Here is a 17,632-nt window from a genome sequence, read left to right as displayed (position 1 = left end):
AACTTAACACTTCCATCCTTACCAATAAAAATACATGTTAAGACATACTGGAGTCCCTGCCCCCTTGGATGTGGCTCCAGCTGGAGGTACTGAGAGCTGGTGATACAGCAGACCACAGACCCCAAGCAGTCTGGAGACGGTAGATAAGAGCTCTTCAAGTCTGTAATAAGTAATGACTTCCAATAAAACTACACTGCAAAACATGGGAAAGAAAGAGTGAGGAGGATACAAAGGCCAGGGAGGCAGACACAGCTGGAAAAATTTGTGGTGGGAAAAGTCCTAGACTAACAGGATAATGGGAAAGGGGAATGTTTCAAAGGGATTTACAGATGCTGACAATACTTGGGAACCTGAGAGAGATGTCAGAATGTCCATTTCTTAATTTTTTTTAAGAAAGCAAGCTGGTAAAGAAAAAGATGGCAAATAAGAAAATCTTTAACAGTGGACCTGAAGACAGCCTATCAGAGTTGGCTAACAAACCACGAGGCTTGCCACAGATAGCTGTAAGAAGTAATGTTTCTCATGAAGTGGAAAGATTTAATGAGGTAGAGTTGGTACTGGCAAATGAAGCAGCCATGAAGTCCTCAGATTGGAATTCCTTTTTATGGAGAGACTCAGTGGTTTTGTTCATAAGATGAAGCTCAGTAATTGTTACATAAATCTAGATCTTGAATTTTTCAGTGTGAAGAATACTTGTGTTCTAATGAAACTTGAGTTTGATGTATTCATTTTGAAGTAGTATTTAGGGGAAATGTTGCAGTTTTTATGGGTCAGTAACACTGGTTACTTTGACAAATACTGGTCAATTTTGTTAGTAAATAAAATACAAATTAAAATGAGGTTTTATATCTACTATTAGAAAAAATTAAATGCACATGCTGGAAAGATTTCAGTGAAACAGCTACATTTTAATTACTGAAGACAGTATAAATTGACATAATTCTTATACAAAGAAGTTAGGAAACAGGAGCCAGGCCATGAAAATGTATATACCCTCTAAGTAAATTCCACTCCTGGAAATTTATACAAAGAAAGTAACGAAAGAAGGAAAAAGTTCTCTGCACATAAAGATGTTGCAGTAGTATTAAACTGGGAAACCACCTACATAACCACTTAGAGGGGAATGAGTACGTAAATTATGGTACAACTACACAGAATATGCTAGAGTTGACAATTAGCAGACTTTATAGCAGCACTTAGCTAAAAAAAAAAAAAAAGCAAGTTACAACACTGAGTATTTGTAATGATTAAAATTTTACAGAAACGTATTTGAAAAAAGATGAGGTGAACATATAGTTGTACACAGTGGTAAAATTATAGGTGATTTTCCTCAAACATTTTATGTCATGTTTTCATGTATATAAAAAAAACATGAGATACATAAATCTTTAAGTTCAAAAAAATTTGATACGGATGCCTCTAAAACCTTTGCTGAATGGAAGAAAAGGCGTAGGGAAAGCATCTTGTTTTGCAATTCCCTGTATCCTCTAAGCACAGTGCTTAACACTGAGGTGCACTTAAGTGTGTGCTGCTGCTTAAGGTAAAGAACTTCGAGTTGATGAAATGCCCACATGCCTATTTGTTGCCATACCAGACACAGCCCAGGAAAGAGCAGTGATGCCCTTTGCCCCTAGCTGAGCACTTATTTTTCCCCACATACTATGTATTCATCCACAGAATAGTAAAAAAATATATACAGACATTAGGTGCTAAATCCTAGTATAAGACAAGAATTCAATCTAAAAACTTGATAGGTAATTAAAATATTTCTAGTTTTAATTGTTTTATTTGCAAAACTGACGACACTGAAATATTTTCCTCATCTGAAACAATGTTCAGTATCGAAAGAGTGGTTATGCCTAACAAAGAACTAGTTACCACATAAAGCAGTATTTTATCATTTTCACAACATTACTTGTAAGTACTTGTAGGTTTCAAAACTAATTAAATCCGATTTCAGTGTTTTGTTGCAGAGTTTTGGAACCAGCTCCTTTAGAATGCTCTAACAGCTTGATGGCCTTGTCAGAGTTTTCAATATTTCTCAGCAGAGTCTGTAATCTTCTCTTAATTTTCTTCTGGTCTTCAAGAGCACAGCCAATTACTATAGATTGAAACTTCTGATCAACTGGCCCAGCAGGCACCTCAGAAGAGCAAGCACTGTACAGTGACATTAAATGACTCTTGGCATTTCCCAAATCATCCAGAAATTTACTGACCACCTCATCAATAATCCTTGTGGCATGCTTTAGGGATTCTTGCTGCTGGGGGTTTCTAATTGTTTCTACTGAAACTTCAACAGTGAGGGTTCGTCCCATCAAACGGTTTGCTGTCAGATTTAATTCTTCTCTTTCTCCTAAACAAAAAATTTTGAAATATCAACCAGAGACATAAACTTATCTATGTCAAGAACACTAAGACATTAATTTGTGGCTAAATCTGTTATTTTCTGCAAGTACCTCTGCTGTGAGTTTTTTAAAGGTAAAAGCTGAAACTACAGCACATAAGATTAATTGGTGGAGTATAATCAATTACAGAAAGAGGCTGTAGAATACCTTTGCCAGAAAGTCTTTAATACATGGGATACCAGCTGACTTCTCAAATATTAGCATGTTTGCTAAAAGTTTGGGTGGGTGTGTATCTGTAACTGGGATGGAGATAAAATCTCTTAGAGAGCGAGCAGTGAGCATAACTGGAGTTTGTGCTGATGAGTGCTGTGGAGACCAGATGTCCTGGATCTCCATCAGGTCATGCCTATTTATATGTTGGCTCCTGTGTTGGCTGAGAAGACATGGCCATCATAGTGGAGAATGAGCTAGTCTCAAAACTAGACATTGACTTCATCCTCTCCAGACAAATTTAAGCAGTCCAGTGGGCTAAGCCTTGGCCAGGGCAAAGAAGCAATGGAGTGAAAAGGAGCTCAGTCAGCATTTCATTATTTATATGAAATAGCTATCTCGTTTGTCCTGTTCCTTAACTTCCTTTCTATTTCATTGATCTCTGGCCAAGATGGTAAGGAGATAGGCTAGATCATGAGCCTGTTGTGGATTTGTAGCGGTTTTTGTCCAGAGTTAGGCTGCATACTTATAACCTCACCAGCTACCTGGCCCACTAGCTTGTCCTGTGAAGCACCAAAGGAGCAAATTAGGAAGTCCAGTGTCAATGAAACTGGTTTTACAAGTGACCTATTCCTCTGTGGGCAAGCATGCTTTTCATATGGAGATGATAGCACTTTTTAAAATTTATTGTGCTTTAAGTGAAAGTTTACAAATTAAGTCAGTCTCTCATACAAAAATTTATACACACCTTGCTATGTTCTCCTAGCTGCTCTCCCCCTAATGAGACAGACAGCACACCCCTCCTTCTCCACCCTGTATTCCCCATGTCCATTCAACCAGCTCCTGCCCCCCTCTGCCTTCTCCTCTCTCCAGACAGGAGCTGCCTACATCGTCTCACATGTCTGTCTGAGCCAAGAAGCTCACTCCTCACCAGTAATGATAGCACATTTTTACATTCACGGTTTTTTGTTTTTTGTCTCAATTTATTTTCTCCAGTTGCTCTCTTTTAAGTTACATCCCAGTACATCTCCCTTTTGTGTTTACTTCTGCATCCAATCTCTCATCTTTTTCTTCTGCTTTTAAATGTCCTGCAGTCCAGTAAATGGCCAAGAACTGTACGTGTATGAACCTGAGGTAAAACACGTGGCCTAACTGCTTGGGGTCATGCTCTTCCCAACCCTGCAGGCCTTTTTCTATTACTTCCAGCCATGGTCTGGGGGTAGGGAGCACGGTGGAAGAATGACCTCTGGGTAAGTGGCTGCTGCAGTAAACTGACAGCCACAGCTGTTGCCTGTGGCTGACATTAAATGCTGAAGTCTAATGTACTCATACCCAAAATCAAGCAAAAACTGACCCCCACTTATCACAAAGCCCTGAACTGCGTGTGAGCGATGTGACCCCTCCTGCGGAAATGGTCTCACCATCACTGATCTGCCTCATGTCCTGACTGTTCTGGATACTGTGGATCATTTCCAGGAGGATTTCTTTCTCTTGCTCAACGGCACTGGCTGCTTCTCTCAAAGCTTCAACCCTGTATAAATTGGGAAAACAAAAGAGTTATTATATGAAGGGTGTTCTTTTATTAAACTTCATCTCTGTATCACTCCATCCAACTCAAGTTTAAAGATCACTAGGAACATTTTTAAAAAATAACTTACTGCTTTTTATTTTTATTCTTTCATCTTTCAATTCTTTTTTATCCACTTACCCCACTGACAGGGCAATCATTCTACTTAATGTTATTTGTATTTATTACAAAAATCTGTATTACTTGTGTGTTCACGTATTTTTATCTTGTTTCTTTCTTCATTCACTTTATCAAGAACCATCCATGTTCCTATGTGAACACCTTATCAGTAGCTTCTAGCAGCTGCATAACTCCATGTGTGTATCCACCTGAGTTTACCTCTCTACTGTCTCACTGATGGTCACCCAGGTTGTCCCCAATCACCAAACATAAGCTTTAGCAAGTACAAGTTGCCTTACGAACCTGAGTGAGAATCTTCTTCAGATATATATTCAGGGCAGAATTGCAAGGACACAAAGTATGTGTACCAGGAATTTGACTTAGCACTGCCAGACTGTTCTTCAGAGTGGCTGTACCAGTCCATATTCCCAGCAGCAAAGCCTGGGAGTCCCTGTATTCCCCCAATCTCTACCAATACTCAGCATTTTCCAACTTTACATTTGCTGCCAGTCTAATGGGTGTACAGTGATATGTCAGTATTTAATTTGCATTTCTTTTATCACTAATAATTTTGGATATCTGTTCACACCCTTGTTAGCCTGTTCATAGTTTTTGCCTATTTTATCTTCGTTAAATAGGGGTTACTGTCCTCTTGTTATGAAGCCCTGGTGGTGCAGTGGTTAAGCACTTGGCTACTAACTGAAAGGTCAGCAGTTTGAACCCACCAGCTGCTCTGTAGAAGGATGTGGCAATCTGCTTCCGTAAAGAATACAGCCTGGGAAACCCTATGGGGCAGTTCTACTCTGTACTATAAGGTTGCTATGAATTGGAATCGACTGACGGCAATGGGTTTCATTTTTGGGTCCTTTAGAAAACTCTGGTGGTGTAGTGGTTAAGAGCTTCGGCTGCTAATCAAAAGTTTGGCAGTTCGAATCCACCAGGTGCTCCTTGGAAACTCTATGGGGCAGTTCTCCTGTCCTATAGGGTTGCTATGAGTTGGAATCAACTTCATGGCAATGAGTTTGTTTTTTTTTTTTTTTTTAGTTAATTTGCAGGCATACTTTGTATACTCAATACTCGATTATTCCCTTACTGGTTTCAGGAACTGCAACCCTCGTCTCCCATCTTAGGCATTAATTTTGGCTGGGATGTCCCTTACTAGGCAGAGATCCTTATTTTGATATGATCAAATTCTTCTTTTTTCCTTTTTCTTTGCCAAATGTTTATGCTTTTAAAGTTTATTTAAGGGAGTTCCCCACCCCAGTTGTTGTTAGCTGCCACTGAGTCAGCCCCCAACTCATGGTGACCCCATACACAATGGAGTGAAACACTATCCGATACTGTGTTTATCCCGTTGGGGGATCTGACTGGTTGCAGATCAGACCTTTGTGATCCACAGGGTTTTCACTGGCTGATTTTTAGAAGTAGATTGCCAGGCCTTTCTTCCTAGTCTGTGTTAATCTGGAAGCTCCACTGAAACCTGTTCAGCATCGTAGCAACAAACAACGAGCAAGCCTCTACTGACAGATGGGTGATGGCTGTGCATGAGCTGCACTGGCTGATAGCTGAACTCAGGTCTCCCACATGGAAAGCAAGAATCTACCACTGGAACCACCACTGTCCTCATTCCCTACCCCGAGGTTAAAGGACATTCTCCTACATTTTCTTCTACTAACTCTACAGTACTACTTTTCGTATTTACATCTTTAATCCACCTAGACTCCAACTTCTTGTGTGGTTAGGTAGAGATTTTGTTTTTTCCCCAAATAGTGACCCACTTTCTCCAAGATTATCTACCCAGCAATCCACCTTTTCCCCCCAAATTTATGTATTAAATAAGTCTACCTCTGAAATCTCTATTTTGACTCTTGGTGTATATATATATATACACACACACAGTGCTTTAGATGAAAATTTACCAAATAGTTTCTCATTAAACGGTTAATACGCAAATTGTTTTGTGACATTCGTCGCTAACCCTGCAATGTATCTCTCCCCTTATCTGTCCCGGGTTCCCTGTTTCCAGTCATCCAGTTTTCCTGTCCCTTCCTGCCTTCTCGTCTTTGCTTTTGGGTTGGTGTGCCTATTTAGTCTCATATATACGACTCAACTATGAAGCACATTCCTCACATGTGTTACTGGTTGCCCTATAGACCTGTCTTAATCTTTGGCTGAAAGGTAAACCTTGGGAGTGACTTCAGTATTGAGTTAAAAGGGTGTCCATGGACCACACTCTTGGGGTTTCTCCAGTCTATCACACCAGCAAGTCTGGCCGTATGTATTTTTTTATTAAAAGAATTTTTTTTTTTTTTTTAAGTTGGGCATTAGGTCAAAGTTTATGGAGCAAATTAGTTTCCCATTTGATAGTCTGTACATAAAGTGTTTCGCTCCCGACAGCGTGTCAGCACTCTCCCTATTTCCACCCTGGGCTACCCATTTCCTTTCATGCTGATTTTCTACCTCTTCCTGCCTTCTCATCTTTGTTTTGGGGCAAGAAATTGCCCTGTTGATCTCAAATAATCGATTGTTCTAAGGAGTACATTCCTCTCGGGTATTATCTTGCGTGCTTGTCTACTGTTTGGCTGTGAGGTAGTCTCCAGGAATGTCTTCAGTTCTACGTCAGAAGAGTGTTTTAGGACCACAGTCTCAGGGGTTTCTTCAGTCTGTCAGACCAGTAAATCTGGTCTTCTTTGTGAATTTGATTTTTTGTTCTACATTTTTATCCTGCTCTGTCCAGGACCGTCTGTTCTGATCCCAGTCACAGCAGTTGGTAGTGGTAGCCAGGCACCACCTAGTTGTTTTGATCTCGGGGTTACATAGACTGTGGTTCATGTGGTCCAATAGTCCTTTGGACTAATTACTCCCTTGAGTCTTTGGTTTTCTTCATTCTCCTTTGTTCTACATGGGAAGAGACCAATAGTTATATCTTGGATGGCTGCTCGCAAGCTTTTCAGATCCCAGATGCTAGTCACCAAAGTAGGATGCAGAACATTGTCTTTGTGAAGTGTGTTGTGCCAACTGATGTAGATGTCCCCCAGGTCTATGGTCCTTTGTCTTTTAGCCTAGAAACTTCATCCTGCGAGGTGTTTGGTTATGCCTAACAGGTTTCCCTGGCTGTACCCCTTGTGGGCTATATGAGTCGTACCTATAGACATGTATGTAGGAATATCCACCGTCAAACCTTCATCTGTCTGTGGGTGTGTTCCCTTACATCCTCCCACGCCTCTTTGCGTATCTATCTATTTCCATTAATAAATTATTATTTGTTAATACTATTGTTGCAGAATTGTCTAAGCAACAGTGGCTGCCATACTTGTCCTTTATTCTTGCGTTCCTCTCAGTGTCCTCTCTTGCCTTGGTCATGTAGTGCTGACGTCCCCCATATTATGTAGTGCTGACGTCCCCCTTTCCCTTCACCAGTATTAACTCGTGTCTTCTATCTAACTGGTAATTTTCCCTTCCTCTCTCTTCCCCATTAGTGGATTTGATGGTCTTGTACCAACATCCGTGTTCTTTTTATAGCATCAGTCTTATAATATGCCGTAATATTTGGTAAAGCAAGCCCCTTAATCTTCTTTAAAATAATTTAGCTATGTATGGACCTTTATTCCTCTATATAAACTCCAGGTTAAGTTCATTTGGTTTCTCAAAAAAATGGGGGACATTTGACTTCTTTATAATATTATCATTCCATACAAAGGCATGGTATATCTATTTATTCAGATCCCCTCTATGTTCTTTATTAGAAATTTGAAGTACTTTTCATAATGGTCTTGTGGACTCTTGAATGTTCTACTTTTATGGATTTTGTTGCTGTTCTGAATAATACATTTTTATTATATTTTCTAGTTGATTACTGTTTGTTAGAGAAATGTTTTTGTAGGTTCATCTTGTAACTGCCAACCTTGACTTATACTTATTAATTTTAATGGTTTGTCTGCTGATTCTATTGGTTCTTCTAGGTTGATGACCATATCACCTGCAAAATAAATGATTTTTTTTTTTTTTATCTCTTTTCTTCCAAGTCTATTATTTTTTTTTTTTTCTTTTATGGTACTTACTAAGGTCCTCTGGTACTGTGCTAAACACAATAGGAATAGGGGGGTATCTTTGTCTTCTCCCAAATTTAAAGGGAACACCCCTGTATGTTTTTGCGATAAAGCCATGATAAAACTGTAGAACCACTGCTTTCCCTATCCCATCCCCAAATATACACATACATGCACTTACTACATACACATTCACATATCCAGTCACTAAACCACTAAGCTGTGGAATCATGAGGCAAGAGAAAAAAAAATGTAAAGTGCTCTATTTTCAGGGCACTTTCATGTTCTGATTACAGTAACTAAGTAAGTTCCCAACTTTTGCAAAATGAAATAGTGACAGACCTATCCCCAGTATTTGGACAGTCCTGGAAACATGAGATCATGGAAGAGCTAATCCTGATTGCTGCCTTCAGTGGACACAGGAGGAGCAACTTCACCAACGTTTTAGCACGTGACCATTCCATTTATGGATCTCCCCCTCCTCACCCCAACCATTCATATGCCTTTCCCCATCAGTCACCCACCTATTATACTCCAAAATAGCACTGATAAGACTATAAAATCACAGAATCTCTTTATTCTTTAAAATAATAAATGCCCAGCTTCGTTTCTAAGAGCCAGTAAGCAGAAAGCTAATAAGAATCTCATGTTATAAATGTGGCTGAAAAACAATATTCTATAAAATAGTAGTAATACAATATCAGGCTGTGTTCCAACACCATTCATTATGTACTTACACATTTTACATTAGCAAAGTCTCAGATAAACTAGGGCCCAGTACGTATGAAAGAGACTGAGTTGGCACTGATATGAAATATTTATGCTTAAAACAAACCACGGCCCCAATATTTAATGACACCCGTGAGTCATGTGATTGGTAAATGAGAAGATGCTGAAAGAAGAGATTAATTTTTCAACACTTGAGTACTAAAATGTACAATGAAAAGAGAGAACTGAATGTTCAGAAAGGATTCATTTTTAACAGTAAGTTAAAACTGTAAATTCTTGGGATTGTTAATAAGAAAGAAAATGGATTAAAAGGCGGCATTCTAGAAAATAATAAATCTATCATAAAGAAGATATTTTGTCATTGAGATCAAATATAGAGAAAAACCGATGGCACTTTTAAGTTTTTTTTCTTACAATAAGACTTCTTTATACATAATAGAAATTTCATCTTTTATAGAGCTTTTTATATACACTTTTATGTACACTTTTTTCATTTCATAGCAAAAGTAAAACATTATTCTTCAGAATGTAGATTCCAGGGAGCTTCTGGCACCATAGACCTTTATACTTGCTATTCCTTCTTCCTAGAACATTTTTTCTCCCTAACCCTTGTCTACTGGGTTATCCTCTTCCAAATCCCAACCCCTTTGGGAGGAATTATCTCCTTAACAACTTCCCTCTTCCTTTCCCCTGAAGCAATTAATGCCTCCTTTGGTACTGTACGGAAACCCCGGTGGCATAGTGGTTAAGTGCTATGGCTGCTAACCAAAGGGTTGGCAATTCGAATCCTCCGGGTGCTCCTTGGAGAATCTATGGGGTAGTTCTACTCTGTCCTATAGGGTCGCTATGAGTCGGAATCCACTCGACGGCACTGGGTTTGGTTTGGTTTTGGTTTGGTACTGTACATCTGTCTAGTATATGGATTACATCTTACATCATTTTAAAACATTTTTTTATTGTGGTAAAAATACATATAATAAAACATACACCAGTTCAACAATGTCTCTATATAATTCAGTGACATTTCAATTGTATTCTTCATGTTGTGCAACCATTCTCACTATCCTCTTCCAAATTATTCCACCACCATTAACAGAAATATACTGTCCCTTGAGCAAAAAGTCCTCCTTCCCCTGTACATCGTATTTTTAATTTTTCTTTTAAAAGCTGAACCTCGTTTTCTAGCTAATTTAAATATTTGTTCTGCTTATCAGCTATTGCTATCCTTAAACTCTTATGCAAGTCTTTTTGTCTTCAACTTTTCCCGTTAGATCTAGGAAATTCTTAACCATTCTCTCTTTGACTTTTGCCTCTCCCCATTCTATTTTCTTCGGAACTCTGGTTAGACAAATGTTGGACCGTCTCACTTTATCCTTCATGTCTCTTCTACTTTTTCCATCCACATTTCATTCTGCTGTATTCTAGGTAAATTCTTCAGCTTCTTCTTTCTAGTTCATATGGTCTCTTCTCAGCAGTGTCTGTTTTTTCCCTCTTATCTTCTTCATTTCAGTTTTCTTTTTCACTTCTTATTTTGGCTTCTTTTCTAATCTACCTCATCAAAAAGTGTGTTGCTTTTTACTCAGGTTTTCAATTAACCTCTCTTTAAAACTATTAAACGTACTTATATTCTGCACCTAATAATTCCAATATCTGAGCTTTGGTTTTGCTGTGATTTCTACTGGCTCTAGTTCACAGTACCTTGATTTTTAGTGTGTTGTTGTTAGTTGCCATCAAGTCGATTCCAACTCATGGTGACCCCATTTATGCAGAAAGGAACTGCTCCACAGGGTTTTTAAGGCTGTTACCTTTTGGAAGTAGATCGCCAGGCCTGTCTTCCACGATGTCTCTGGATAGGTTCGAACCACCAACCTTTTGGCTGTCAAGCACTTAACCGTTTGCACCATCCAGGGACTCCTTAGTGTATTTAGTAATTGTTTATGATGAGCTTGTGTTTCTTAAGGCTTAGGTTGAAGGTGCATCCAGAGGGGCTCCTGGGGGCATTGCCAACCCTAATCATGGTCAAAAAAGGTTTTCCACTAGCAAGCAGCTATCTAAGATGCATCAATTGGTCTCAGCCCACCTGGATCAAAGGAGAATAAAGAACACCAAGGACACAAGGTAATTATGAGCCCAAGAGACAGAAAGGGCCACATAAATCAGAGACTACATCATCTTGAAACCAGAAGAACTAGATGGTGCCCAGGTATAACCAATAACTGCTCTGATAGGGAACACAACAGAGAACCCCTAAGGGAGCAGCAGAGCAGTGGGATGCAGACCACAAATTCTTGTGAAAAGACCAGACTTAATGGTCCAACCGAGACTAGAGGGACCCTGGTGGTCACAGCCCCCAGACCTTCTGTTGGCCCAGGATAGGAACCATTTCCAAAGCCAACTCTTCAGACAGGGATTGGACTGGACGATGAGTTGGAGAGGGATGCTGGAGAGGAGTGAACTTCTTGGATCAGTTGGACACTTGGGACTATGTTGGCATTTCCCCCCTGGAGGGGAGATGAGTGGATAGAGGGGGTTAGAAGCCGGCAAAATGGACATGAAAATAGAGAGTGGAGGGAGGAAGCGGGCTGTCTCATTAGGGGGAGAGCAATTCGGAGTATATAGCAAGGTGTATATAAGTTTTTTGTGAGAGACTGACTTGATTTGTAACCTTTCACTTAAAGCACAATAAATTTTTTTTTTTTTTTTTAATTCTAAATTGTCAATAAATACATGTTAAAAAAAAAAAAGGTTTTCACTTCCTCATCTGATTCCTCTACACCAGGGTTTCTCAACCTTGGTGTTACTGACATTTTGGGCCAGATAATTCTTTGTTAAGGGGCCTGTCCTGTGCATCATAGAATGTTTAGCAACACATAATGCCAATAGCATTCCCCCTGCCCCCCAAGGTTGTGACAACCAAAACTGTCTCCAGGTATTGTTAAATGTGTCCTTGGGGGCCGACTCACCCCCAGTTGAGAACCACTGCTCTACAATGTAAGGTACAGGGCTGCTGGCTAACAACAGTTCATGCCTGGTGCTGTGTCTATTATTGTGCAGATATTGTGCAGGAGCAACTTTAAACTGTCCTCATCTGACAACACTCCTCTTGGCAACGAGGGGCAGTCCTGTTTTTACTAACAGATCCCGAAGGCAGCTACATGTCCAAATTGGGAAAGATCCTCACATCAAGGCTTGCCTGGGCTGTGCTCCTGGAAAATTGTGCATGAAATCACAACTAAACAAGCTGTGGCAAAAAGAAATTTTAGTCAGAATATTTATATGAGAACAAAATTGGGGCACCAAATCCTCGGCTAGTCCTAAGGTCTTAGCCACCTCACAAATCTCTGTAGCCGAGGTATCAAAAGGACAAATTATTGAGAGACTGTGGAGATGCACGAGGATGATTTCACCAAGACTGCAGCTGCTATTGATACGTCAGCTAGTACAGTCTATAGTGGAAACTGCAGAGGCTTTTTAGTCCAACTGTTCAAAATGGTGCTACTACTTACCAGCTGTGTGACTTAAACTCGGCCTCAACTTCCTTACCTATAACATAGAGAGAGTTTAGGCGAAGGCGCTTGTGATCACACGAAATAAAGCAGGTAAAGAGTTTAACACAGTGACTGACATCAACTAAAAAATGTATATGTTAATATGTACAATCTGTCTAAAGTTGGTGCTGGCATATATTGGCTTCATGACTGTTATTATATACTTAAAATTATGAACTCAGAAGCCCTGGTGGTGTACTAGTTAAGTGCTATGGCTGCTTACCAAAAGGTTGGCAGTTCGAATGTACCAGGCACTCCTTGGAAACTCTATGGGGCAGTTCTACTCTCTCCTATAGGGTCACTATGAGTCAAAATCAACTCTACAGCAGTGTATCATTATGAACTCGGCTTGTTAATAACAAGAATATGTACTTTCATAAAAAGGAGAGAAAATAGCAAATGCTCATATCATGGATTCATTTAGAACAAATAATTTCTAAAATAGGTTCTTAAAACGATAGTCCTTTCTTTTATTCAATACTCCATATCAAAGAACTCTCCAATGGCCCCTTATATTTTAGGTAATGTAAGATTCTGAAGGATTTTCCTAATCATCACCAAAATATTTCATTGCACTGGCTACACAGACACGAGACTGGTGTTTAGTGTTAGGAGCTACCCATTAGTAGTATGGCCTTGGGGAAGCTACTTAATCCCTCGGGACTTCAGCTTCCTCATTTCTAAAAGAGATAATATGTGCTCTCCTCCTGCCTCAAAGGGTTTTGTAAGGTTCAAATGACAATGTATATGAAAAGTGCTCTTTTAAATTACAGGACTTTATACAATATTAATTATGATGCTCTCTTGTATTGACTGCTGGAACACTGGCACACCCTATCAAGGAATTTAAGCAACAAGAAACTTTAACCCAGACGAATGATCTGTATCGGCCTCTGCCTGAACCTTTCGTTTCTGGCTGCTGTTCAAGCCACTACTAATGGCTGATAGGAAGCAGAAAGGGCCACGATGTGATCAGTTTGGGGAAATTTGTGAACAGTCAATCTCCCAGTCCCGTCATTTCCCTTCCCCCACCATTCTCCAAAACCCACTCCTCAAATATCTTCATTACCATCCAGAGCCTTCTAGGAGCTACCCAATGCCTGGCACATAGTGACTGTTACATATTTACTGAATTTTTTCATCTGTTTCAGTAACATATTCACCCATATATCATTCCTATATTTTGAAATATAACATTTAACATTAAGAGAATTTAGATATAAAGTGTTAAGAGTCTGGAGAACTGGGCTTCCTGGGTTCAAATTGGAGTCCACTACTCAGTCATTTAACTTTCTAAGCCAAATTTCCAGAAAGGCATGGGGCCTGGCATATAGTCAGTGCTCATTAAAGGAATAAATGTTAGCATGACTATTTCTTATTAATAATAACAATAAAAAAACCAAACCCACTGCCATCTAGTTGATTCTGACTCATAGCAACCATACAGGACAGAGCAGAACTGCCCCATAGGGTTTCTAAGGAGTAGCTGGTGGATTTGAACTGCTGACTTTTTGGTTAGCAGACATACCTCTTAACCACTGTGCCACCAGGGGTCCGTTTCTTCTTAATAATAATTATTAATTGCAGTAGTTGTTAAAAAAGTAACAATAACAAACAAGTTGGGTGTCTTGAGCCACTGCAAAATGAAAAATTCAGACTCTGTTCAGAACTGGTTATGAAAACGTGGAGAGACATGAATTACCTCTTTAAGAGGAAGGAACAAAGGAGATGGAGTCAAAGAAGAAAGGCTAGTGTCATGATAAAGTATTAGAAACAAATGGAATTCTTTAATGATTTGTAGAATGCTGCCAAATATTTTAAAGCATTTTAAACATACACACCAGCTCGTAATTCAAATCATACAGCATTTGGCATAATCTTGCTTTCAGTTTCATATGGAAGAAATTTCTTTCTCAATCTACAGAACCAGTGTGATTGGAGAATAGTAAATGCGTGCTTCTAAGTACAAAATGGTAACATTTTCCTCTACCTAATATACCCCGCGTGGTTTCAGAACAACTTTCATAGGAATGGCAGCATTTTTTTCTATCTTTTCTTACCTGGTGAAATACTTCCTAAGTTTTCAGTTTCGTTTCTTTTTTTAAAGGAAGAAATAGAGCTTTTAAAAGTCTAGAATTATTAGAAAAGTCCTTGAAATGAACAATTAAGACACATATTAATCAGTAGTCCTTCCTCCTCAGCTCACTGGTTAATTAAGCAAGTTGTAATTTAATCACTTACATGCAGTAATTATTTTACATTAATCAAACATCTGACTATAATAATACTCAAAAAACTAGATGCTTTCTTTTAAAGAGGCACACTTGACTACTTTTGTACCCACCACGTGTGAGGTATTAGTTCTGGTTTCAGGACAATGACTCAGCTTGAAGGAGGGGCCACGCCCTCCTCATTCTTTTAAGGAAAAAACCGTTTCTTTCTGAATTGAGGAGACTCCTGAAAAGTCAGAAGACATGTTCTCAAAGTTCTAAAGACCAGGAGAGAGGTGTGAGTTACTTTTTACACTGCTGCATGGAGAGAAATATTACTCTTAGAGACAGAAAGTCGTTGAGGCCTTTGATCTCTAGTTTTGCTCCACTTTCTCTGGGTTGAATGGGTCAGGTTTACTATTTTTGTGGAAATTCACATAGAAGCATTGTTTCTGTCTTGTTCCATTTGTCTCATTCTGAGCAGAACCTCAGAACCTGGCTTAGGGCTCAGATTTCTCTGTTGCCATTCATGAAATCGTCGTACGTGGAGAATTTCTCATTCTCTGACTCTTGGGAAAGTTGGAAGTGCCTCAGTGCTTAGAGAATACTGTGGCTATTACTTTTCTTGGAAAACATACATCTCTTTTTGATTTGGTATATTAATCAGGAGAGATAAACACATACATGCAGCCCTTCTTACACTTTTTGGCTCACATACACCTTTTTGAACCTGGTGAAAACTGTGAAACAAAACTCTGTCCAATTTCGGGGGGTTCCTGTATGCCTTAGTAAGATCTTCGTTTAAGTACATAAAGCTGTACACAGATCAAAACGTTCATAGGAAACAAAAGTTTTCATATACTGTTAAAGGAATAAAAAGTATTGCCAAAATTTATTATAAATTCAGAAATTCTATACAAGCCTACCACTGCATTAATTACTTAAAAAAAAAAAAAAAACCGTCGCCGGGGAGTCGATTCCGACTTGGAGCGGTTAATCACTTAATGAAATCTTAATCAGGTAAAAGGGGAAACTATGTTTTCAAGCTTTCAGGCCACGGTGACTAGCACCTTCAAGAAGGTGTCATGTCAGCACAGTGACTTCCATATAAGAAGGTACACAATGAATATTTAGAGACTAAGGGAATGGCTGAATACAGTATGCGGGGTTACCAGAGGAAGGGAAGCTGCGGTGTCTTTATTCCATAAAATACCCAGCTACCGTTCACCCCACAGCCCAGCATCTGTCCCACTCCTCTCTAAACCTTGCTTTTGGGTGGATTCCTTTTTTTTTTTTTTTGCTCTAAAGCGTTCTGGAGCAACAAAACTGATCATTTCATATCGGGGGCCACACTAAACTGTTGCCTCCCTTAAAAACGCATAACAGAAAAAGTGTTAAGTTAGAAACATTTGGAAGGACCATGTAGAGGCACAAAGAAGGTTCTAGAAGTTCTGCTCACCAGGAGTGCCACAGTCCCTAATCTCAAACAATGTCATCGTAACTTTTATCTTTTCTGATTTGTATTTTCTCCGCTGCCAAACGCCCAGACACGTGAATCAGAATGTGACCACCAATAACACGCTCACAGGTTTAGCTTAAATAGAATCTGTCCTCTCTCGGACAAGGAGAAAAAACACCAAGAAACAAAACCGCGCCATCTCCACCAAAAACAAATCTCAAGCAAGCACGGCTCTTGCTGCACAGGCAGCCCCGGGAAGGCGGGACGGCGCCCGGCCGGCCAGGCCCCGCCCGGCCCCGGCCGCCTCCGCATGGGAACCCCGCCGCCGCCGGCCGCGCTCACCTGAGCTCCAGCTGGTCCAGGCTCTCGAGCAGGCGGCTGGAGCGGTCCGCCATGGAGGAGGAGCGGCAGAAGCGTCCTTCGTTGGCTTTCGCGTTGATCTTCGCCTGAGCCATCTGAGCCTCCGAGGCGGGGGGGCCAAGAGGTCACCGGCCTCTCTGGCGACAGCGGCGAGTGGAGCGCTCCCGGGGCCGCAGGCGTCGCTGTCACCGCGCGGGGCGACCGCCTCCTTCTGACGCCCGCGGGGGACGGCCCGGGAGACGCGCCGGCACTGCTGCTGCCGCTTGGCCAAAGAAGGACAGACGCGGCGCCCGCGGGGCTCGGGGGCTGCTGCGGCGGTGGGGCGGGGGGAGCGAAGTGGTTAGGGACTCGCGGGTCACCGGGTCTCCAGGATAGGCAGGCAGAGCAAGGGGACCTGAGGAGCAATGCCAGGCAGCCTTCAAGGAACCCAGAAGGGCGGACACAGGCAGCGGGTTGGGCACAACGCGAGCGGCTGGTACTTTTGCTCGCCGAAGTCTGGAACAACCGACGCCCACGCGGAGAACGCCCCGCCTCCTTCCCCGGAATGGACCCCCCTGCTCGGTGCAGCCTGAAAGTAACCAACGCCCACAGGTGGGTGTAGTGCTCAGTGATGGCTTCTTTCAGTTTCTCCCAGCACCCATAATTCACAGCAAGGAAAAAAAAAGTTAAAAGTCCTTTGATGTGGGCAGAAATGGTCCCTTTGGGGAGCTGAAAGCATTTATGTACAACCCCTAGGCAGTCCAGACCTGTCCTGTTACCCGTCCCTTTCCTGAGATGAAAATCACAGCCTAGACAACATTAAGCCTATAAAAAAAAAAAAAAAAAGCTACCACACCTGTCTGTCTAGCTGGATATGGGAAGCAAGATGAATTTGCTTCGTTTCCACCCATTCTAATGAAGCAATTTTTATTGATTTGTTTTTACTGTTTATTCAAAAAAATTATTCCTGTAGGAAGTGAGTGAAATAGTTGGTATTAACAATGAAGGCCATTTTATGTTTAACTTATTTAAATCTCCTAGTAACAATGGCAAGAT

General features: G+C 40.6%; 1 protein-coding gene across 1 annotated transcript; it reads right to left on the bottom strand.

Annotated features, from left to right (window-relative positions):
- Nucleotides 1-893: 893 nt before the first annotated feature.
- Nucleotides 894-17,218, bottom strand: BAG2 (BAG cochaperone 2). The gene is made up of 3 exons (XM_049894894.1): nt 16,580-17,218; nt 3,977-4,086; nt 894-2,353 (listed from the first exon to the last, which is right to left on the bottom strand). Exons 1-3 carry the CDS (start codon nt 16,690-16,692, stop codon nt 1,941-1,943), a joined length of 636 nt encoding a protein of 211 aa, XP_049750851.1. The 5' UTR covers nt 16,693-17,218; the 3' UTR covers nt 894-1,940.
- Nucleotides 17,219-17,632: the final 414 nt, after the last annotated feature.

Source organism: Elephas maximus, chromosome 1 (assembly GCF_024166365.1).
Source record: "Elephas maximus indicus isolate mEleMax1 chromosome 1, mEleMax1 primary haplotype, whole genome shotgun sequence".
Lineage (NCBI taxonomy): Eukaryota > Metazoa > Chordata > Mammalia > Proboscidea > Elephantidae > Elephas > Elephas maximus.
This window is presented reverse-complemented; position numbering and strand designations above follow the sequence as displayed.

What these genes read in the sequence shown, in the direction of transcription:
- BAG2 (XM_049894894.1), bottom strand. Translation starts at nt 16,692, where the DNA reads ATGGCTCAGGCGAAGATCAACGCGAAAGCCAACGAAGGACGCTTCTGC. An exon ending in CTGGACCAGCTGGAGCTCAG is followed by an intron (nt 4,087 to 16,579) that starts GTGAGCGCGGCC and finishes CAATTTATACAG; the next exon opens with GGTTGAAGCTTTGAGAGAAG. An exon ending in CATGAGGCAGATCAGTGATG is followed by an intron (nt 2,354 to 3,976) that starts GTGAGACCATTT and finishes TTTTTTGTTTAG; the next exon opens with GAGAAAGAGAAGAATTAAAT.